The sequence below is a fragment of the Chenopodium album genome, chromosome 7 (assembly GCF_948465745.1).
Source record: "Chenopodium album chromosome 7, dcCheAlbu1.1, whole genome shotgun sequence".
NCBI classification, from domain to species: domain Eukaryota; kingdom Viridiplantae; phylum Streptophyta; class Magnoliopsida; order Caryophyllales; family Amaranthaceae; genus Chenopodium; species Chenopodium album.
In genome coordinates, this window is record NC_137840.1 from 63934728 (window position 1) to 63960623 (window position 25896).

Here is a 25896-nt window from a genome sequence, read left to right on the forward strand (position 1 = left end):
AGGCTTGAACTTTGGAATATCAGCAGTGGAGAACTTTTCAGGGAGTCTGTCCTTCACATCCTAAGGAGTGGGAGGCCATTCCATATAAGTGAAATCCTCAGAAATCTTACTCATTTGTTCCTTCAATTTGTCAAGGGTGGAAACAGTGACCTTGTTTTGTTCCATGGTAGTGACCCTAGTGGTAAGGGTTTGCATCATGGAAGACAGTGCCTCGATGGATTTGTTGATGTTCTCAATATCTTCTTTAGTGGCCATTGAAAGGTGATGAGTAATGGAGATGGCAAAGTTCTCTTTGTACGCCTATTAGATCTGAGAGATTGTTGCGGTAATGACTCGAACTGTATTAATCTATCCCTGTTCCTTGACCAAGTACTGTGAAATAAAATAATTCACTTAATTGTTTGACTCATTGCTCAAGATAGGAAAGGAAGGAAAAAATAGACATTTGAAAATAGGTGAGAAAACTCCACTAATTTTTTTATTATGACAAAAAAAAGGGTGCATGAACCTAATATACGATCATAAATGACCTGGTGCACGACTCGAGTCGTAACATAAAGAAAGTGTGTGGACTATACTTGACTCGTGAGTGACTAAGTGATAATATATGACTCGTGGTATGATCGTATGGCTAGACATGTGAACAATAACAAAAATGACTGACACGAGGACCAAATTAACACGGAAGACTTAAAAAAAGCTGACTGGACTTATTTCAAGGGCACCGTGACACGAAAAATTGTACCTTGTCACGTTACAAGCTGCCGTGACGCGGTGGGTTTTTTTTTTATATTTTGGAAATCCACCGTGCCACGGTGGAAATTGCCGTGACACGATGAACTTTCCCCTGACACGGTGGATGCTGACGTGGCACGGGAATTTTTTTTTTTGCTGGAAATCCACCGTGACACGGTGAACTTTCCCATGACACGGTGGATGCTAACGTGGCGCGGAATTTTTTTTTTTTTTTTGCGCTAATTATTAAGTGAGTACGGTCCATTGGCAATCGTTAGTCATAAAATAATCCACCATAGACAAAGAAAGATCGTTAAGGTTAGGATCAAAACGACCAAACATAAAACACGTAGGCACAATGATGCAAAGAATAGTTCGCAACCTAAGGTCAAGTTCTATGTTCGATTATGGTCAGGTTTATTTGGTGTCAATAGGGTACCATAGTTAAGATTTTGGACGTGTTAGCAAGGAAGCCTCCCTTGAGGGTGTATGCCAACGGGCGGCTACGCGAGTTCGTGATGAAATCCAACTCGACTCCATGGTTTGGGTGGATTTAATAACTCGGATGAACCCTTATTTCCATGAGCGTTTTTGGGTTGATAGAGCTTAAATCCCCCGGGGCTAAGACGCATGTAGAACACACACGTTTTTTTTTCAGAAAAATCGAAGGAAGTTGACTGTGAGAAGATAAAACAAGCCACCGGACTGATTTTAGGGCAGAGAGCACCGTGCCACGGTGCTGCACACCCTCAGGCGGTGTACTGCACCGTGACACGGCAGATTCTGCCGTGACACGGGAGTCATACAATCTGACTGGTGCCCTGTTTTCCTTTGTACGCAATCAAGTTATTCAATTTTTCCTACGGGACAGACCTAAATGCGACGTTAAAATGTCTATGTTTATGCAACAATGCCAAATTAATCACCGGAATATTTTTCAAGAACCTTTCAAGTCTCATCCACTCATCTTAATTAAATACCGATCACTCAAATCGATAAATAACCAAGAATCCTCCCCAGTGGAGTCGCCAAATTGTAGGCGTCGCTCGAAGTGCGCCTACGTTACAGAACCTCAGATTAAGTATGGACTCCTTGGAGTGCTTAGGGGAAGAATGGTGTAATTAGGAATATAGGTTTAAGGCTTAGAATAAGAGAGATAGAAAGAGAGAATGATTTTTGGTGTAAAAGAGAGGAAGAGAGAATGATTTGGTGCCCCGAGCTGTAGAGAGGAGGGGGGTATTTATAGGGAAAAATGAGCTGAGGGAACAAGCAGAACCCTAAGAAGATAAAACCCCTAAAAAAAGGCTACCGCGTCACGGTAGATTCTACCGCGACACGGCAGATTCTACCGTGACACGGGGGAAATTAGTGTGACGCGGGGAACATTAGAGTGACGCGGGAAATATTTGACCTATGGGAGTAACAATGCGTGAAGGATTTACGCGGATAGGACACGAAGCTTTCCCGTGTCACATGAAAGGCACCGTGACACGGGAATTCCTACCGTGACATGGCAGTACTCCCGTGTCGCGTTACAGTCTCCCGTGACGCGGGGAATTTTTGTGAGCACCGTGACGTCAGCAACCCGCCGTGACACGGCAGAAAATGCCGTGACGCGGCAAAGTCCACCGTGTCGCAGCATAAGGCGCCGTGTCACGGTACCAATGCCAAGTCACGGGGCACTAAAAAACATGAAAAACACATTGCCCCGTGCCACGTCAGATCTTGCCGCGTCGCGGCATTTTAGCTGCTGCGCGGTAATCCCAGTTTTTTACCCGTTTTAAAAATCATCATAACTTTTGATCCGTAACTGGGAATAAGGCATATAACATATCATTGGAAATAATATCAAGTCTACTTTCCAACCCAATTAGAATCAGGTCAAAAAAATTTGTATTTTTTTAAGATATGGGTGTTTTAGTAGAAGGGTATCGGTTTTAGGCCGAGTTTAGTGTTTTGCTCAAATCTTTTTCGTTATAACTCAGAATTGGGCTTATGATATATGGTTGGAAATCTTATTTAAAGGCCTATCCAAAAAAAATAATAATTGTATCAAAATTATATAGCCATAAAATCAGTTTCTCTCGATTTTGCGATGTGGACACAAAAAGTGGAAAATAGGTTATGGTTTAGGGAAATGAGCTAGAAATTGGATTGGTTCATGAAATATATTGGATAGAACATGGATTTAAGCACTCCAAAGATTAAATACTCAACCCGACCAATAATGGCGGTGAAAGGCGTTCATCAATGGGTTTGGTTTTGGGGAGACATTTTTAGGTGTCTACTGTTAACCATTTTAATCATAAAGGTCGTTCATAAAACTTAAAAAAAAAGGGTACTCTAGTTAATTTTTCAAAACTTGGGTGCCATTAAAAGAATTAGAAAAAAAATTTGTCTTCCATGTAGAAAAACTGAATCTTGAGAGCCACCATGTAAAATTTTCCTTTTTTTTTAATTTGATTGAACTCCACTATTATTGAACCACTATAATGGTATGTTAAATGTTACTAATGTATTTTTGGCTTCGTTATTTTATACTCTCCACCAAATTTCAATATTTTAAATTATACGCATATTTCTTCCTTAATTAACAGATCTCAAAATCTTATGTAACTTTTTAAGTAAATTGAACCGAGAATAAAAAGGAATACATTATTATAACGATAATATATAAGATTATGAATAATATTATTATACTTGTATTATACAAATATTCAAAAAAATTAAAGATTTTTGCTAAAAGCTAGATGACGAGTTTTGGAGGAAAAAATAGCATCAAGATGCAATGTGACACATGTTACTTTTAGTGTCTGTTTTATTATTAAGTTATTTGTTATAAGGAACCAGCTAGCTCTGGGTTTGAGTGTAATTTCACCATTTTCAAAAGAGGAAGTGTAGCTATAAGTCTTGTATGTGGCTAGTAACATTGGTTTATAAGAGTGTTCTTCATTTATATGTATGAGTAACCTCATTTTTTTTCATATGAGTAACCCCATGTTGCCCATAAAAGTAACCAAAATTAATTATATGAGTAAAATCAAGTAATTTAGAAATAAGTAACCCTATTATTCATTCGAGTAACCCCCTATTATTTTGTTTTTCAAAATGAAAAAATACAACCCCTTTCTCATTTAAGTAATTTACATACATTAAGGTAACCCCATTTGTTCATCATCGTGACCCCTTATTAATTAATTAATTCCCTTATATGTGATTATGTGAAGTGACCACACCATGTGACTAGCCACATATATGACTTTGTGCCAAAAAAAAGCGAATGAAAATTACAAGTGCAGTGTTTTTTGTTTTTAAAAAAGAGAGAATATGTATATGGAAAAACTGAATTAAATAATCCAACCTTTACCCAATTCTCTCAAAATAAATCAACTTTTGGATTATTCCAAATTAATCCATTCTTTTAACCTCATCTTCTAATAAAATCCCAAATGACCTACTACCTAAGCAACATGTCATTTTTTTTTTTTTGGTTTTGACCGCCCTTGACCACCTTATACCAAAAACAACCACCACTCACACTATTGGCCACCATCAATAGCACCTACAACTGCACCAACCCAACCTACGCACACAATAGCCCTACAACACACCCACCAACCATCACCAATCACCAGCCACCTCCCTACCACACCACCGACGACCTCACGCCCCTACTCCACCTAACTAATTAACACCCCCAAGCAGCAGCACCCGTATCTCCAGTGACAACCAACCATCGCACCACTTCTCCTCACCCCGCATCTCCACCACCATCGCCTTCTCCATCCACCGCTCTGAACAACGAAACCAACTAAATTCGTCCAGGCATGGGCATGTCACACAAGACATGCATGTGCCTAAAGTCAAAATCAATTTTTCTTCAATCTCTAGCGAGACATGGGCATGTCAAATTCTGACATGGGCCTATCTCGCTGGGCCAACTTCACTCAACAAGGCATGGGCATGCCCGCTTTCAACACGACCATGCTTACCTTAGCACGTAGCTGCTAGCTCAAAACACTCGACTCGATATGGGCGTGCCTCAAATGAACATGGGCGTGCCTCATATGAAACTTCAACTTCCAACTTTCTTCCTTTTCAAAACACACTGACATGCCCATGTCTCTGAGTGACATGGGTGTGTCTTGCTGAATATTACACTTAAATGAATTCAACTTCAAACTTTGGCTTTCTAGCTGAATTACAAGCTATGATCACGATCCGCAACTTCGTAAAACTTCCAAAAATCTTCATTAAATCCTGAAATACATCAAAAACAACTAACGAATCTACCCATAAAAGCATCGTATGATCACAACAAAACCAAATCAAGCCAAAATAAGCCATGAACAACTAATCAGACTCGAAAACTACCTAAAACGACTTTAAAAACACGTATTATACACGACTTATCACAGTGTAATCAATAAATGGACCTTGAGTTTACAGCATAAAACTTTTAAAAGGAGGGGCAGAACATGGAAAAGTGAACACCCGAGGGTTAGAATGTAGAATTTCCCAATAAAATTTTAAATGGGTACCAAAAGTCAGCACATGCCATTTTCGAGGTACCGATCCTTTTAATTAATTGTGATTTTCTCTATCTAAAATCATAATAATAATTATCTTTATTTTTCTTTTAATTTAAATTTGTATTCATGATATATAATATTTGTATTCATGATAATTATCTTTATTTTTTTAAATATATATCATGAATACAAATTTAAATTATAAAAAAATAAAGATAATTATTATTATGATTTTAATTAATTTTATAAAAACTACATCATATCCAAATTCAACTCGATTGGACTCATTTATCATATTTTGTAATGATACATATTTATATACTCCCTCTGTCTTAGAGATGATCATAATTCGACCTGGGCCTTAACAACAAATGTCATGCCCAAACCCGTCCAGAAGTGATGGGCTTGTTGGGCTAAAAAAGGTTTTTTTTTTCGAATTGGGCTTGGGTTCATAACTAATAAAGTGTTTTCTGGCTTGTCCAAACCCGCCCTATTTTCGGGTTGGATCCGGTCGGGCTATTGTTGATCACCTCTATTCTATCCCTGTTTTTTGCCCTATTTGACTGTGCATCAACTCCAAGACATGTATTAAAATGTCTATATCATTATTTCTATGCACGTAAAAATTATAAAAACGTGATATTAATAAAATAAGCAATGAGATGAATCTAACAAGAGCACTCATGACTGAATTATCTTTTATACATTAATGGTAATTTATAGTAAAGTTTTCAAAGTTTCACCCCAAACATGGCAATGAAGCAAAAATAAAGGCTGGGACGAAGGGAGTCGTATTTGAGATGGTTTTTTAGCATGACCCGAAATCTAATCTAAAACTAACTCGTTGACCCAATTTGATAGGTCTAATGTCTTAAATTTAGTTTTTTAATTTACTTTTTTGGCAATGATGCTTTTTAAATTAATAAGATAAAATTTGAATTAGGATGGAAAAATTAAATTGATATTTTGTATTAATTACTCTTTTCTTTTCCCTAAAAGACCCTTTTAACTAGCCAGCTAAACTTCTCTTCTCCATTTCACCTCATCTTATCGTTTTCCATCCATTACTTTCATTTGTTTTTCTTATCCACTACGTACATACCATTCAATTTTTGGAGATTAAATAGTAACATTGTCGCGAGTTGTGAATTGGTTTTAAAACTATTCAAATATGGATTTTACAAACAAACGCTCTCGGTGCGTTGGATAAACATTCAAAATATTACCTAAAGTAATATTAATTTGAGAAAGCATGACAAAATCACGCGTCGATCAGTAATTAATATTAATTTTAATTTAAGACTTCTACTTTTAGCTAGCAAGCTTATCCAACGACCTTAGGGAGTTCTTTAGCATTTTGACTAGCTTAAATCCCGTGCAACTCACGTTTTTACCAAATATTATAATGTTTAATAATAATATGTAGTTTAATTTATTTTAACAAAAAATTTTCTATTTACAAAATATACAAGTATTCATATTCGATACATTATTTCAAATAAATTTTTTTAAGTTGTACCCATATGTTTTATGTATATATTTTAATTTTATATTTAAAATTTTTATTTTCTTTATAATAATAATAATAATAATATGGTCGTGTCGTCTAACTGTATCTCGGCTCCCCACCAATTTCTTGTAAATTGTTTGATTTTGTAGTTTTTTTTTTTGAAATTTAATAATAATAATAATAATAATAATAATAATAATAATAACAATAATAAGAACCATAATAATAATAATAATAATAATAATAATAATAATAATAATAATAATAATAATAATAATAATAATAATAAGCGAGTTCAGAGTTTCTCGACGACGCAAGACATTGGATCACCTGCTGCATCTCATATTTTTACTAGGGTAGGCTTTGCTATAGTTAGAGGAGTGGGGGCCCAGGTTGTATGACTTTTGTTTTTGACATATTATAATAATAATAATAATAATAATAATAATAATAATAATAATAATGTATGGTTAAATATCTCTAAGTAATAGCCAAAAAAAAAAAAAAAAAAAAACAAATACTGAATTTTGGGGTTAAAGATTGCATTACATTCAAATCATTTTTTCTTGATATAATATCTTATGTTGTAAAAGATATGGAAAATATGTGAGTATTTTTAAAAAAGTAAATCACAATTATATGATTTGGTGAATATTTTATTAAGGTAGTGAATCAAAATTATACTTGTAAGGAAGTGATTAAAAAGTATAAAGAAGTGAATATTTTTTGTAAGGAAGTAAATAAAAAAAAAATAATTAGAGGGAAAACGGTACCAAAAAATGACGCGTGTCATTTTTGGTGTCCTTTTTAGTATTATTATATTAGTTTTTTGCCTTGTGCAATGCACGGATTTATAGTAATACTACTTATAAATAAAGAAAAAAAAGTCAATTAAATGAAATTAGTTTAAATGAGATGACTTATATTAATTTTTTTTTTGAAATTTAATTCATTTAATGTCTACCCTTAAATCTGATTATTAAATTAAGTATATAATTTAAAATATTTTTATAAATTTTTGTAAGTTTTTATTCAATAACATTTTCTTTTTTTCATGTTATTTTTTTTAAAGAAAAAGATAAATAAATAAAAAAATATGGCGGAAATTTATTTATTGTGAATGCAACAAGTGTCATTTAGAGATAACTATGGTGATTACTGCACTTACCAATTCTGACCGTGTTTTAATAAGTATTACACTTCCTTTTTTGCCAAAAGATACATTAAAATATTATATCTCTCTTCTCTCATGGTCCCCACCCAAACCCGCTACTACTTTTTTTTTTATTATTATACCTCTCCTCTCAAATTCATTACTTTTCAATAAACTATTAACCCCACTATCTTTCTTTTACAATTTTTTAATACTCTAACTGCCCCACTTATCTTTTTTTTTTATTTAAGTCAATTAAATTGCCTAAAACTATGTGCCAGTCAAACTGTAACACCTTAAAAAACAAGGAGGGAGTATATAGATAGATTGGTTAAATTTGTGCATCACATTGTTTCAGAAAAATAAAAATAAAAAATTGTGCATCACATGGTCATTAGCCAAGTTATTTACGTAAATTACTCTTCTGTATTTTATTCAATAATAAAAATCTATTAACTATTACTAAAAAAAAAAGAAGTTGTTGTCATCACTATTGCCCATGTGTCACTTTCTCAATAAAAATTTTCCTGCCTAAATACAATGATGATGTCATCATTTTTTTTTTGAAAAACTATCATATTTAACATTTTTGAAATTTAAATATTGGAACATTTTATATTACAACTAAAATCTATCAATTTATTGTAGGATATTGAGATAATTTTAAATAGCACACTAATAAATGACTTCCTATATTGAACTATGAATTAGATTACATTGAACATATACTATATCATAATTTTGATTAAAATTAAAAATTTTAAAATTACTCCGTACAAAACATAAGTAATTCTTATTTATATTCATGTATAATAGCGATTTATTTTTAAAATATATAAATTAAAAATAGGCTTTATATAAACCGTGCATCGCAAGGATTCTTACCTAGTATAAAAACAAAATACTAGGTTGACACAAATGAATGGTAGTTTTTCAAGGTTTTAAATTTTTAATGGTCTTAGGTTCTTTCGTCGTGGGGTACAAGTATACGACCGTACGAGTGCGACAATTGAGAGTGTGAATTGGCCACGCGCATTCTGTGTATTTACATTGACTATTATCCTTTACTAGGGTACCACACAAGTGGAATATTCATTTTATGGATCCCAATTTTTTTGAATTATTATCGAGGATATCATTTGTTTGAATTATTATGGAGAAAATTAATTAGTCAATTGTATGACAGCTCTTCAAAAACATTGGAATTTTTGTAATTAACAAACAGATAAGACTATCCCTAAACACTCAATATGAATATGACTATATTCAATCAAAGAGAGTTGTTATGCAAGAAATTCTGCAAGGGATTAACCCTTAGTGCATAGCTCCTATGGGTTTAGCAAATATATAGGATGAAAAATGTATCAATACATGTATAACAGGTAATAGTTGGTAAATATTTTGGGGGAAAATATTCAACGTATATGATGGTAAAAAGTACCACTACATGCATAATAGTACACAAAATTAATATTCAGATAATTTATTTTTTAATAGTACATTATACATGCATAATGGTACATTATAATGTACCACTGTAGAAAGAGTTTTTCCAAAAGCTTGTCAAATTTACAATTTTGCCCTCCTATATGTTTTGTAAACATGTAGGAGCTATGCGCCTAGTTGCACTCTACGCAAGGCAATAAATATTCAAGGTTTTTTCATGATGAAAAGTTAAATCTAAAAAAGATAGTACAGAGTTAAATTTTGGTCTTTGGTATGATTATAAATTAGGTTAGTCTCGTACTCTCGTGCGATGCACAGTTTTGCCAATAAAACTTTTGCTCTTATGTGCGTACAATATAAATAATTTTTTTTTGAAGTCCCAAATGACACTAAATTTTATTAAATAAAGTCATACGACATCTACAATTGACAATTAACAATAATGAAAACGAATTTAACAAAATCAAACAAAAATTAATTGGAGAAGGGCTAAGAATCCAAATACATGCATGAATATAACAATTTGATACATTATCGATTCGTTGTCTCATACAACTTTTTGAGTGGATCCGTCGTCGCTTCGCAATTTTGGAAGAAAGTAAATTCTTGTGCTGATTCTGTAACCTGAATTCGAGCCATAATCAATCGTAGCCCCTCACAATCGGAGACCAAATTAAATACATATAAAACTTTGTCTTTCGAAGGAGTCCGAAAAACCTTGTCATTCGAAGGAGATTGAAAAAACTTAGCTTTTGAAAGAGATTAACCCTTTCTTTCGAGGGAGACATTATTGTAACCTAAGAAACAAAAAACTTTAAAGAAAATAAAGATTGGGGCTTTCCACCGGTGAAATCCAATGGAAGCCCCTTCAAAATTGACATTCGAGGCTAGAGTTTATTAGAGAGAAGGCTAGTGTTTTTTTACGTGACTCAATTTTGAAGTAAAATATTAATGATTTAAGAACAAACATAATAGATAATGATCTCTTTTATTAGATAAACTATATTAGTCCCGTGCGATGGACGGGTTTAGCAATAAAACTTTTGCTTTTAAGTGCATAATATATATAGTGATCTCTCTTATTTGATATGTAGAGTTCAAATAAAAAAAAGATGTAAAATATTCTAATTAAAACACTACTAAAAGCTATGATAATGTTGGATATTGTGTCGAATATCAATTCGTTGGGATTTTTTATAGCGATTACATTCGATACGAAATGTTAAAATAGTCACTACGAAAAGTTATTTTTCTAGTAGTGTATGTTCCATATAACGTCAGTTACGTGCGTATAAACATTGAATTCCCAATAATATTATAGTAAATAAGGACCACGTAAGATTTTTTGAAATTGATTCATAAGATTTCGATCAAGACCATTAATAGAGATATTTTTTATTGGGAATTTCTACATGGTGCCCTCCAATATTAAATTTTTCTACGTGGAAGACAATTTTTTTTTTCCAATTCTCTTTAGTGGCACCAGGTTTTGAAAAATTAACCATATATAGTGCCCAATTTTAGGTTTATGGTAAACTTTTTTACTTTTGGTAAAAACCACCTGCCAAACCCCACTGCCACTACCACCACCTCTACGCCGAAATCCAAACCCACAAACCACAACACGTACGCAACCACTGTACCTCTCTCCAGTACTTACCACTACCACACAAAAAAACACAACATCGACTCCAACAACCGCAGTCACCCAGGCCACCTCACACTAACCAGACTAATTGTCGAAATTTCAAAAATACTTGCACTCAACCAGTGTTCGTCACACTCCCCTCCGTCTCACATCAATTCTAACAGAGTAGCCATACATCATCTCATCCCCAATTTAGCCCCAAATAATTGAGATTTCAAGTAACGACCAAAACCTAACGAATTGAGGGTGGTTTGGGCTATAGGGTTTTGGGTTTGATTTAGGGGTTTTACGTTTGGGGTAGCCGGATCACAGTGGAGGATGGGGAGGAGGTTTGTTTTGTTAGGGGGAAGGAGAGGATGGTTGAATCGAGGAAGGGAAAGGGAGTGGTTGTGGTAGGGCTAGTCGACTGGCTGGTGTGAGGGGGAGGGAGAGGGTGTGGGGTGGCGGATGACCTCTAATGTTAGGGTTCTGGAGAGTTGGTGGCGGTAGGGTTGGTTATTGTTTATAAAATAATATTTTAATAAAAAATCATAGGTTAACCATTTTAATCATAATAAAGGTCAGTCATAAAACCAAAAAAAAGGATACTCTATCAAGTTAATTTTTCAAAAATTGGGTGCTACTAAAGAGAATTAGAAGAAAAAAATTGTCTTCCATGTAAAATAACCGAATCTTGAAAGCCACCATGTAAAATTTCCTTTTTTTAATTTGACTGAACTCCACTATTATTGAACCACTATAATGGTAAGTTAGATGTTACTAACGTATTTTTGGTTTCGTTATTTTATACTCTCCACCAAATTTCAATATTTTAAAGTATATGCATATTTCTTCCTTAATTAACAGATCTCAAAATCTTGTGTAACTATTTTAAGTAAATTGAACATGGAATAAAAAGGAATACAATTATTATAACGATAATATATAAGATTATATATGAATAATATTATTATAGTTGTATCATACAAATATTCAAAAAATTAAAGATTTTTACTAAAAGCTAGATGACGAGTTTTGAAGGAAAAAATAGCATCAAGATGTGACACATGTTACTTTTAGTGTCTGTTTTAGTTTTAAGTTATTTATTATAAGGAACCAGCTAGCTCTGGGTTTGAGTGTCATTTCACCATTTTCAAAAGAGGAAGTGTGGCTATAAGTCTTGTATGTGGCTAGTAACATTGGTTTATAAGAGTGTTCTTCATTTATGTATGAGTAACATCATTTTTTTTTATATGAGTAACACCATGTTGCCCATAAAAGTAACCAAAATTCATTATATGAGTAAAACCAAGTAATTTAGAAATAAGTAACCCTATTTGTTCATTCGAGTAACCCCCCTATTATTTTGTTTTAAAATATGAAAAAATAATTCTATTTGTTTAAGGAAGTAACACCTTTGACTCATTTAAGTAATCTACATACATTAAAATAACCCCATTTGTTCATTATCGTGACCCCTTATTAATTAATTAATTCCCTTATATGTGATTATGTGAAGTGGCCACACCATGTGACTAGCCACATATAAGACTTTGTGCTAAAAAAACGAATAAAAATAGTAAGTGTAATGTTTTTTTGTTTTTTTTTTTTATAATTTAAAGAGAGAATATCTATGCGGAAAAATTGTATTAAATAATCCAACCTTTATTCCATTCTCTCAAAATAAACCTTTGGATTATTCCTAATTAATCCAATCTTTTAACCTCATCTTCTAATAACAACCCAAATGACCTGCTACCTAAGCAACATGTCATTTTTTTTTTTGGTTTTGACCGCCCTTGACCACCTTATACCAAAAACAACCACCACTTACACCATTGGCCACCATCAATAGCAGCTACAACCGCACCAACCCAACCTACGCACACAATAGTCCTGCAACACACCCACCAACCATCACCAATCACCAGCCACCTCCCTACCACACCACCACGACCTCACGCCCCTACTCCACCTAACTTATTAACACCCCCAAGAAGCACTCCACCACCATCACCTTCTCCATCCACCGTACCACTCAAAACTCCACCAATCACCAGCCCACAATTGCAACCCAAACCACCTAATTTCACTCACAACAATCCCCGAGATACACGCACCCACCTATCCCAATTGACCGTTCTCTCGCTCTCAGCCGCAGCTTAAACAATCACCAATCTGCCGGCTTGATTGATTGCTTGATTGCAATTAATGGAGGAGGTTCGTTTTACGGGGAGGGGAAGGGATGGTTGGGTGGGGTTTTCATTGTGGTGGGAATTGGAATTACGGTAGAGCCGGGTTATCGAAAGTGGGGTTGTAGGTAGTTTTGGGGGAAAGGGGGTGTTTTCTGCTGGGCTAGGAGCGTTAGGGGGCTAAGGGGGTGTTTCGCGGTGACTAGGTGGTGATGGGGGAAAAGAAAGAAAGAAGAAAGAAGGTGATGGGTGGGGGTTTTAATTTTTTTTACAACTCAATTAAAAAGAAAAGTAAATTAAAAAAAAAAACATAAAACCAATCTAAAATGCCATGTAGCACATATTATCGGTGTCTGGTTGTACCGGATAGGTGACCTGGGAGGTTTGATGTGGGAAGATGGGGTAAAACGGTAGATTATTCGGAATAATTCAAAGATTAGTTTATTTTGAGAAAATGGTGCAAAGGTTGGATTATTTAAATTAATTTTTCCTCTCTAATATAAAACGAAGGAATTATATGCAAGTTACCAGTAAGAATTTTTCTTTAATTAAATATAATAATGGTTAAATTTATGTGTTTATAAATAAAATTTAACCCTAAATCTCAGAGATGTGAGGTGAAAGCTGTCACTCCATCACCTTAACCTCAGGTGTTGATAAACATGTTCAATCAAACATTCAAACTAATGCGAAGAATGAACTACTTGCATATAAGTATAAAAAAAGAAAATTTGTTAAAAATAATCTCAACTTTCATGTACTCGCTTTAAATGATCCCAACTTTTGATTATTATTAAAATATCCGAACTTTAGGGTGTACTTGCTCAACACAGGCCTATGTGATCGTTAACCAGTTAAACAAGTAATTTTTTTAAAAAGTTAATTAACACGTGTCATCGTGTTAATGGTTGAAAATATATTTAATTTTAAAAAAAAAACTAAAAAAATAAAAACAAAAAACCCAACCCCAAGTCCCCAACCCACGACAACCACCGGCGTACAAATTAGGGAGGGGTCTATTGTCACGAAATATTCATCGAGGGCCAACAACTGTCCCCACAAACCAACACAAGTCTTTCCGTCGCATTTTGTCCTCACTCATGCGCACTCCGAGAAAACTGACTACTCCCAGCCAAGCACGCTTAACTATGGAGTATCTTAGCAAATGAGCTCCCTAAAAGGAAGATGCACCTTGTTGATATGAGTAGTATATCAAATCCTTTTAAAGCAATCATGAGGGATATTACACCTCCAACAGGGCCACAACCCAGCCCAGCTTGGACGCCGGCCGGCCACCACCAAATCCCCTCTTTCGTGTCGGCATGCCTTCCTGGTGCCCCTTTCCCAATAACCACCAAACCCGCTCATCCTAAAACCCCTGCAACGCCTCCTCGCCGCAAAAAAAGCCCCAAATGACCTTCCCCCCACTATTCGCTAGGGTTTCGATGGGGGGGGGGGGGAAGGTCGTTTGGGGGTTTATGTTCGGTGAGGAGGCCGTTTAGAGATTTCGGGATTGACAGTTTTGGGGAAGTGGCGCCGAAAAGGGTAGTTTACTAGCGTAGGAGATCTGATAGGGGAGGGAGCTATGCATGGCCGGCACATGGGTGGGGAAAAGGGTTTTGGTCGTCATGCTGGTGGTGGGGAAGGTGGTTTGTAGGTGGTGGGGAAGGTGGTTGTTCTTGGGTGGAGGCTTATATTTTTTTAAAAAAAGTTTTTTTTATTTATTTATTTTTGTAAGATTTTTTTTTATATATATAAAAAAAAAAAAAAAAACAAAAAAACAAAATTCAATCAATAACATAATGACACTGTCACCTTAACCTATTATAACAAGTTAGTAATCGGTTAGGGCCTGTTTTGAGCAAATACACCCCAACAAATTTTCCTATAATATATGCCAAACTGCATCATTATCGTTGGACCCCAAAGAAAAGAAAAGAGACACGGCACTGAAACTTGTTCTTCTAGGCTTGGATGGAGCTCTAACGGTAGATCTGAATATGTCAGTAGCCAAAATGAAAGTTCTAAACTCATACCCTTTACTTCTTGTGTCAATAATCATATCATCTTGTTTCTGGAGACCATCTGAGCTACGTAAAGATAAAGACGATTGTATACACCGGTGTGGAAATATTGATATACCTTACCCGTTTGGTATTGGTCCTGATACCGCCAAAAATTGTTTTTTGAACCCCAACTTTGCAGTCTCTTGTAATTCCTCCTCTTCATCACCACCAAAACCTTTTCTAAAGAAGCTCAACCTCGAGATTCTCGAGGTTAGACCGTATATATTTCATTTGATAAGAATCAAGAGGTTTTTATTTTACTCTAAAAAAGAGATGTACAGACTATTTAATAGAGGATTTAGTAGTTTGAAGGGTATAATAATTGTAAAAATTCCCTTAGCTATTACTTGCAGTAGTAATGGCCGTACTGTGACGAGCACAAGCCACAACCTCGGCAACTCCTCCTTTAGATATTCAATAGATGAATCTAGAGGAAATGTATTAGCGTCAGTGGGATGCGAAGGATACGCCTTATTGTTGAATGAGACGGGTGAAATCATTGCTGGATGTGCCTCTGTTTGTACCCTGCATCCACCTGCAGCAGTCGTAAGAGAAAACAGATGCGATGGCTATCGCTGTTGTCAGGCTCAATTAGCAGCCACATCCATGTATGAACAATATACAGAGGTGAAGAAATACAGTATAAGTGTGAGCATCAACAATATATCTAAAGATTGCAGGTCTGCCTTCTTAATTAGCAAGGAATATTTAAGTACTCATGCGCCGTTGTCATCTGGGATAACTGCCGTACCTGTTGTGCTTGAATGGGGACCTGCTCCCGATAGAGTTAAACTGGCTGGTAAGCTTTTTCGTTAATAAAACCTTCTCCGTTTTGTTATATTTATCTTATTTCATACTCCCTCTGTTTCGTAGTAATTACAATACTAGGATGTTCACAACGTTTAAAAAAATGTATAGGATGAGACCTAGATAAAAGATTTTTTTTTTTTTTGAAAAATAATATATAGTATTGTAAAAAATGTCCTTGTGACTTGTAAGTATGAGAGATAAATAATAAACAAGTAATATAAGTAGGGTCAGTAGGATAGAAAAATAATTGTTAGAGTGGGGTTAGTGGGATTTGTTACTCCAACTTTTTTAAGTGTTATACTACACCGACTGTTAGTGCTACTGTTATAGTTCCCAATCTAGAAAATCTATCTCCATAGCCAGCCACCCAGAAACATAAAGTCTAGAAGTTCCCAATCCAAATAAAAGACCAAACGAAATTTTCGGATCTGATTCAAATATCAATTTATGATATTCTAATATCCGCCTTTCTTATTCTCTTACATGCCAGTTTATCTCTCCTTGTTTGTCTTTTCACAATTCCAATTTGCCACACAATTTTTCTTGAATTTCCCTACAAAACCCAACATTTGCTTTCATTTGAGATTTATACATTATGGATTTTATCAAATTAAACTTTTCTAAGCAAACTTTTATGGGCCGATATTTTTTATAAAGGAAAAACAGGACCTTCATATAACTTTGAGCCGGGGATAATCACACGTACATAGTACATACTATTTTTTGAAATATAGAAAAATCCTTGAAGTATTAGATTTCGTTTTCATTAGATTATCTGGAGATTTTAAATGGAACAAACAAATTAAAATTGAGGGAATAAAAAAACATAGCGAGTACATTCATAAACTCATAACAAATTGATTGCGTGCAATAAATAGTTGCTTTTAACTGTCATTAGTTTCTTTTGACTTTTTATTTTATGTTTTTTGTAGAGGAGATCATGACAACGATCCTTTTGATTAGTCAAAGGTTCTACGTTACTTTGGGTAAGACTATTTCCCTATTTCATCTGATTGTAATAGAAGGATTAACCTCTTTTTCAATCTCACACAAATCTTTACGCAATACCCATAAAACAACTTGTATATCACAATAAACTCATAAAACAAAAACAAAGCCCACCATAGGGGCACTTACTACACTCAAACCAACTATAGGGGTACTTAGAACCTTTATAGTTTGTTTGGATAAAGTAAGGGGAAGGAAAAGAAGGGGAGGGAGGAGAAGAGAAGGGAAGGCAAGAATGGTGAGTTTTCCTTCCAAATTTCTCCATTGTTGGAGGGATCAATATACCTATACTAAAGGCGAAACCAAAAATGACACTTGTCATAGCCTGGTTAAAAATTTTAACTCCAAAAGGTGTTTTTTCTTTTCTTTCTCCAAAACTTCTTAGAGAAGTATTTAATTTAATACTTTACAATAATATTTCTTTTCTATTTGGCAAGTATATTCATTTTTACACATTCAACAAAGATTTATTTATTTATTTATTTTATGACGGGAACAAAGTCATATAATACAATAATGTAATCTTATCTATAATGTAATGTAATCCATAGTTATTTTTATTAGTCGTGCATGCATTTCTTCATCCGTTTTCTTTAATTATTTTAAGAAATCGTAATTACAGAACTTTCATTCTATTTTGCAATTTGATATTATTTTTTATAGTAAAATAATTATAGTAAACTAATGACAAATATTGAAATTACCGTGCATGGCACGGGATCTAACCTAGTTAATTTTCTACAATTTAATCCTTCCATTTTTCTCCCCTCCAATTCCCTCCCTTCCTCATTTGCTATCCAAATGAAAGATACTTCATCTCTCAATTTCTCTTCCCTTCCTTTCCCTCCATTTCCTTCAATCCAAACAAACCGTTAAAGATCGAGTGTAATTTTATTGAATCCAATAACCAAAGCATAAAAAAACTTGTGGGAAAAATATGAAAATAGCCAAATTTCCGACCTCTGGAAGACTGGAACACGTTTTTTGAATAACCTTAGAGAGAAAACGACTAGGTGTATTTTTTTTTTTAATGATACTTTTACTTATTTACCATACTAGAGTTTCATTTAAATTGAAACTAGATGAGGCCCGTACGATGTACGATTTGTTTGAATTTTTTAAAATAGTTTTTATATTAATATTTATGTGTTAAAATTTGTTATATATTTAGATAAAATTCATGATATCAAAAGATAATATTTTATATTTAATTAATTAAAGCTGGGAAATCTCATTCGCTAATTTTGCTTACGTGTCATTTAAATTATTTAATTCTAAAAGAAATAAATAATCTCGTATTTAATTGGCTACCACTAAAATTTATTATCTTATATGGCGCGCTAAAAAAAATAAATCCTACGTAACTCTTTAAAAACGCAGGAAAAAACTCCCCTTTATATATATATATATATATGAGATTTAATTAATTAAGCCCTTTTCATTTCACCTTAACAAAATAATATTCAGTTCAATAAAAACTCGTCACTTTAAAGATGAAATATGATTGAGAATCAGCAAAAATAATTTCAGATCAGCAAAAATGATTTCAGTTTAGTAAAATAATTTAGGAAAATTTTGTATTATTAATTTCAATTTTGGGTCATTTACTTTAATTAATTCCAACTTTTGATAATTTTTTAATAATAATCCAAACTTTTGGGAGCATTTTCCTCTATCAGGTCATGACCGGTCAACAAAAGTCAATGACCAATTGTAACAGGTAACTTGACACGTGTCAATCCTTGATTAGTAAAAAAAAAAATTGAAAAAAATTGAAAAAAAACCCAGCTTCTCCCCTTTCCCTCACTGGACCACCCTGACCGCCTATCTCCTTCCCTCGCCGACGCTGACCTACCATCCCTTCCCCATCCTAAGTCGCCCCTCCACCCACCACTAGTCACCACCCGTTGCATCGCACACAACCGCCCCGCTCTCCTTCCCATTGGGTTAAAAAATTCGATCGGACTTAACCTCTTACCAAATTCAATTCCTCTACTCTCCTTCAACCTTTCTCTCGTCCACTCAGGTTGGTGCGACACCTACGCGAATAACAGGGAAAGCGTTTTTTGTAAAGCGTGGATAAAAAATTCAATCGAAAAGTATATTATGTATTTGTTGCAGTGGTTATGGATTTCGTGGTAGAAGAGGAGGGCAGAGGTGCACCTAGGCACTAGAGAAGGGGGAAGAAGGAGTGATGGTGAGTAGGGGATCTAACACTGGCCCAAGGAGGGAGGTGAGTTAGGGTTTTTTGACCGCCGTGGTGGTCGGCCTGTGGGGCAGGGGTTAATTGGTAATGGTGGCTCTTTTTTTTTTTCTTTCATATATATTTGTGACCAATGATAATAAAATATGTGACATTTATTTAAAAAAAATTAAAAAAATGACCTCTTCATCAAATCATCGGTCATTTGACCTATTAAAAGAAAATGCCTTCTAAAGTTGGGATTATTAAAAAAATAGGAAAAATTGTCAAAACTAACACCACCTTTAAGCGGTCTTCCCTAAATAACACCACCTTTTGATTATTCCACAATAACACCACCTTTGATACACATCTGCCAAAAATGAAACGTAACCTGTTGGTAACCTGTTAAAAAGGTTACTAGTGACACGTGTCACAATATCATTAGTCAATTTTTTTAAGATATTTTTTTTAAAAAAAAACCTGAAAAAAAAAACAATACTTAAAATTTAAAAATAAATAAATAATATATATAAAGAAAAAACCTCCGTCTTGGCAGCCACCCCACCGTTGGGTCTCCCCATAACCGCCGGCGGCCAGAGCCCCAACATCCTACCCCGGCGTCGGCGACACCTCTCCTAACCTCGACCACCGACTCCTTCCACTAAACCACCTTCCCCCCGCCCTAAAACCCTCCTCATTCACCTCAAAAACCCTCCTCCCTCCCCTTGAAAACGTTCCTCTCCTCACCAGCTGGCGCCAAACCACCTCCACTATTCCGGCGAACCAATTTCGCCCTTCCAACAACCGTCTCCACCCCCTTCCCCCCTTGAATCACCACCCGAAACTTTAATCCCAAATTGTTATGGTGGTTTTTTTTTTCCCGAATCACCACCCCCATCAAACTTTAACCCCAAATTGTTGTCGAAAATGGGGTCCGGAAGGAAAGGGGTATTGGAAAAGGGGTCAGGAAGGGGAGGGGTGCCGGAAATTGGGAAGGGGGCCGGGGAGAGGGTGGTTTCAGGTGGGTGGTCTTGGTGGGGGGTGGTGGAGGCCGGTGCAAGGGGGTGGGAAGAGGGTTTTAATTTTTATTTTTTTTTAGTTTTTTTTTTTAATTTTTAAAATCAATCATACTAGGATACGTGTCCTAGGGTAACCTATAAAATAGGTGACCGGTTTTTTGTTTCATTTTTGGAAGATGTGTGTCAAAGGTGGTGTTATTGTGGAATAATCAAAAGGTGGTGTTATTTAGGGAAGACCGCTTAAAGGTGGTTTTTTTTTTGACAAATTTTCCTAAAAAATAATCAAAGTTGGGATTAATAATAACAACTTTTACAATAATTTAAGTTTAAAAAAAATAATTTCAATTCAATAAAAATAATTTCAATTTAGCAAAAATTAGATGAAGTAAACAAGTCTTACAACTATTCAAAAAAAACAAAAAAAAAAAAAAAACAAGTCTTACAAGAAAAAATTAACTTTATTAATCCAATTCACTAAAAATTATTTAACCTTAACCTTAATATTTCTTAAATAATCCAACATTTTAAATAATTTTCTTTTATTGATTCTAAAGGCCTGAAAAATTAAAATTCATACACAAGATAAAGTCGTAAATTTTAAGGTGCAACACTCCTATCCTTTTAAAAATTTAGTAAAATAAATCTGAACAGTTTTAAATTTTGAACATTTAGTAAAAAATCCTGAACATCACAAATTTTGAACATTTAATAAAAAAAATCTGAACAACTGCAATGCACCACACCTATACTTTTGAGCATTTAGTAAAAAAATCTGAACTATCTCAAATTTCGAACATTTAGTAAAAAATCTAAACCATCGCAAATTTTGAACATTTAATATATTAAATATAACACTATAAAATAAACATCAATTTTTTGAAAGAAGTTGGTCTTATTTATAAAAAATTCAATAATTTTGTAATATAAACTGAACAATTACTGCATATAAATTGAACATTTCTTCATAAAATATGAACATATAAAATTGCATGTTTATGTTCAGCTTTTGTGATGTGTTTATATTTTTAGAATACATGTTCATTTTTAATAAAGTATTCATTTTTTTACTAAATGTTCATAATTATAGACGTGGTGCACATAATAACTATTGAGTTAAAGTTGGTTTAGCTCGAAAAATGTTGAGTTTGACAAAATTTTGGGCCCGAATATTGAATCCAAGTTGCCCATTTTTTTTTTTAAGTTTTGGGCAGCCATAATTCCATAAATTACATTTTTTGTTAAAACATTAGGATGGGCAAAATTTTGGTCAGAAAATTCTGATGATTCTAATGTAGTTTTATGACTTTTGACTTACACAAATTTTAAAAATGGACGGTTAAGATTATTGTTTTTGATTTATTTTTAATTAATTAGTAATTTTTAAAATTATTTTAAATATATATTTTATCATCCAGAAATTATTTTTTAACAATTTTGGAATTCTGGAAATAAAAAAATATATTAAATGATAAAAAAAAAATTTATTTAAAATTATTAATTTAAAATAAATCAATAAACAAAAATTTCAGACGTCCATTTTTATAAATTTTAATTGTTAAAAGTAATAAGACTACATTAGAATTTTCAAGAAAATCCTGCTATTTTTGGCTCAAAGTAAAGATCTGCTCGGCTCGAAGCCTATACTAAAAGCAAATATTGACATGATACTTGTAACGTTATTGTGAAATTTTTTTGGGATTTTTTTTGTTTACTCTTTTATTTTATGTAAATAAGGTAATTTTGTCTTATCATTTAAACTACCAACAAAAGTAACCCCTATGACACTAACGAAGTAATCTAATCTTACCATTAAAAAATTAACCACTAACATATTATTTTAGGTACACAAGTTATTATTGAATTAATATAATTTGTTACGAAAATTAGCATATACCGTTCATGGCACAAGACTAAAGCTAGAAGAGCTCTGCACAATAATCTTATGGATAAGTGCGTCTTGTATGTGGCTGGTAAAACCATGGGCCACAGTAAATCCAGTGAAAGCAAGCAGTTCACTTGAAAAGGAACAAAGTAACCCCAATAAAATTGATTAAGTAATCCTGTTACATTAGCCGAGTAACCCTTAATTAACCCGTATAACCCTGACGAAGTAATCCCTGTAAAACTAAATGAGTAACCCCTATGACACTAACGAAGTAACCTTCGTGATGGTTGGCCACATGATGTGGCCAGCCACATATAAGACTTTGCGAAGAAGTTATTATTTTGATCCTTGGCACCATATATTTTACAGTGCACTGCAAAACAAATTTTGATCCATAATATAATGTTTATTGTTGCAATGGATGCAGTTTGCTTACTGCTAGTAATTTTTGGATATTGTTGGGGGTGTTGGAGATGCAAAACTAGAAAGAGAAGAAAGGAGATTAAACTTAGACAAAAATACTTCAAGAAAAAACTTGATGTACAAGGAAATTCTAATGTTGAAGTTACTGAGAAAGTTAAACTCTTCACATTAAAAGAACTAAGGAGGTTCACAAACAAATTTAGCACGGATCGTGTGCTTGGACAAGGAGGTCAAGGTACTGTTTATAAAGGAATGTTAAAAGATGGTCAAGTTATCGCGGTTAAAAGATCAAGAGCCCTCGACAAAAGCGAATGGAAACAATTCATCAATGAGGTAATTCTATTATCCCAAATCAAACACAGACATGTGGTGAATATTCTAGGATGTTGTTTGGAAGATGACATACCTCTTGTAGTGTATGAGTTCATTTCTAATGGAACTCTTTCGGAACACATCCATAAATTCGTTAACAGGTTTATATTCACATGGGAAATTCGCCTGAGAATTGCTTTCGAAATTGCTACTGCAATTTCTTATTTGCATTCAGAGTTTACAACACCAATTTACCACAGAGACATTAAATCTAGCAACATTCTGTTGGATGATAAGTTTGGAGCAAAGTTGTCGGATTTTGGGATTTCTAGAGCAGTTTCTGTGGAACAGACTCATTTAACAACCGGTGTCCAAGGAACGTTTGGTTATTTGGATCCCGAGTATTTCTTTTTGGGCCAATATTCTGAAAAGAGTGATGTTTACAGTTTTGGGGTAATTTTGGTCGAGCTTCTAACAGGACAAAAACCAATCCGGGAACTAAGACGAGTAGATGACAGTAACAAAATCGAAGAAGAAGAAGAAGAAGAAGAAGAAGAAAGAAGTTTGGCTATGTATTTTGTCTCATCAATGAATGATAATACTCTGGTCGAAATTCTTGATCCTTTAGTGTTGGAGGGTAGCAAAAAAGAGGATATAATGGAATTTGCTAATCTGGCAAAACAATGCTTGAATCCTACTGGACTAGAAAGGCCAACGATGAAAGAAGTTGCAACGGTACTTGAAGGGCTATGGTATCATCATTCATCTTGTTTGCCACCTCTTACACCAAATGCTCAAGCCCACGGTTGGACAACAAGGAGCTCTAGTATGATCACTCCATCTATAGAAACAGACAATGCTTATCTAAGATCAGTCACGTATGATCACATTGAACTCACTACGAATTCAGATTCTGTTGAAGTTGAGATGAATTTACTTCATACTTGTTGATGAAGAGCTAAAGAAGGCTGTTTTGTTGAGCAGAGTTTATATAATTTGTGTGTAATTTGGCATATTAATTATGTTGTTGATGTTAGATTTCTGGTTTTGATGGTGATGAAAATATGTATGTATCTTTTTAATAATACTTTGACGTGTTGAATGATTGACCTGTTAAAGTTTGTATGTTTCTTGTTGTGTTGATTAATAGCAAAGTCAGTAGACTAATAAAGAATTGTGCCAATCAAGTATAGAATGGTTTCTAAGTATGATTATACTTTGTTTCAAAAAAAGTATGATTATACTTCTTTCACTTTGATTTATTTTTAGTTGATACTTTATTTTTGTCACACACACCTTTTATTATAAATATAGATCGAATAAAAATTCTAAAAAGTTAACCTGTCAAAAAAAAAAAAAAAAAATTGTATTGGGAGATATGGGTAATGGGACCAATTTGAATATGATACATGCATGCATATATTGTTATTTGTTTCTAATTTGTAAGAGTATGTGATTATCTCTGTCTTATAAAAAGTTTAAGAAAACTCTTATAAATAGAGCATGGACTTTTATATTCCTAAAAATGTTCATTTACAAATTTACCCCCATTTGATTTCAAAAGTCTTATTATTATTAGTTAAATTCCCTAAATTGATTTCAAAAGTTATGTTTAGCTATGTATGTATAAATCCATCTTTAACTCTCTGTATGTCTTTTTGTTTTAATTTTCGTATTCAAAACTTATCACACAATTATATTTCTACATCGAACTCAATATCTTTTTACCGTTTGTCACTAAATCAAAGTAGCTCAACTAATGTTTACTGTTTAGAACATTGCACAACTTAAGTTTAGAATATTGCACAACAGCACAACATCCAACACATTTATCGTCTATATGCAAATAATTTTTATAAAATATTACACAACTCGGCATATGGCATTGTAGGGAATATTTCAAGCATCCCACACATAAGCCCCACTGTGATCATACACTTAAGCATGGTGGCGTCCAAAGGTAAGGAAACTAGAGTAAAAGAGTTGCCAATAAGTTTTAGGCACTTGTAAACCGTTCAACGGTTAAGGTTATACCCCTTAACAATCCATGAAATCGTTAACTCCAATAGGTCTGGAACCATGACTGGAAGTTCGGGGATGAAGGTACCAATCTAATCTAAATGAGGTTGAATCTGCCCTAAAAATAGGCCTCTACTACATTCTTCTTGTATTCAAGTACGCTTTTTGACTAACATACAATCAATATAATAGATTTACCCTAAACCTGTTTAATCTATGTTGGTTGAATATTAATGCACAAGCAAATCTATTATTGGCGATCACTTGAATTATAATCATATTAGCCTAAACAAGATTATTAATTATCTTATTCAGCGTGATTACAAGTACAAATTCCCTTTAAACATGCATAAAAGGTGTGATCAAGCAATAATAATAACAATATATCAAGCAACAATAATTATGATAACCAATCATCATCATAATAATAATCTCAATAAAGCATAATAATATTAGCAAGATCCTAGGCATGATACTAACAAGATTAATAACAAACCCTAGCATGTCACTAAACAATAAAGATCAAAGCCTTATCCCTAACATGATACTAACATGATATTAAGAAAGAAATATGAACCATCATAAACATACATAATATCAGAAATATTAGTTAACCCTAAACATGATACTAGGAAGCAATAAAAAAAACCTAACATGATACTATGAATCAACAAAATAGTCTATGCATGATTTCTATATCAAAATAATAACAATTAAATTACTTACTTGGATGCCTCGTATCTCTTTCTAATAACAAAATACACGCATTAGTAACTTCAAAGAAAATAATAAAATCAAACAATTAAACTAAATAATTGAAATAGGAATTTGGGAATAAACCCTCAGAAATTATAAACCATTCACGTCTAGGGCGAAGGCAAGTTCGAACTTGGCTAGGTGTGTCTAAAACTAATGTATGTGGATATTTGTAGAGGGAAGGTTTAGAAAAAGAACGGAGAGAGAAAGCTTCTAGC

General features: G+C 33.7%; 1 protein-coding gene across 2 annotated transcripts; it reads left to right on the forward strand.

Moving 5' to 3' along the window:
* Positions 1–15024: 15024 nt before the first annotated feature.
* On the forward strand, positions 15025–24032 carry LOC145639162 (wall-associated receptor kinase-like 1). 2 transcript variants are annotated; one of them, XM_081690330.1, is made up of 3 exons: positions 15027–16060; positions 17004–17057; positions 22596–24032. In XM_081690330.1, the coding sequence occupies exons 1-3, from the start codon at positions 15196–15198 to the stop codon at positions 23852–23854; spliced, it is 2178 nt and encodes a 725-aa protein (XP_081546456.1). In that variant the 5' UTR covers positions 15027–15195; the 3' UTR covers positions 23855–24032. The 2 variants fall into 2 exon arrangements, with proteins under 2 accessions (XP_081546457.1, XP_081546456.1); XM_081690331.1 differs by lacking the exon at positions 17004–17057 and having other exon boundaries at positions 15025–16060.
* The last annotated feature ends 1864 nt before the right edge of the window (positions 24033–25896 follow it).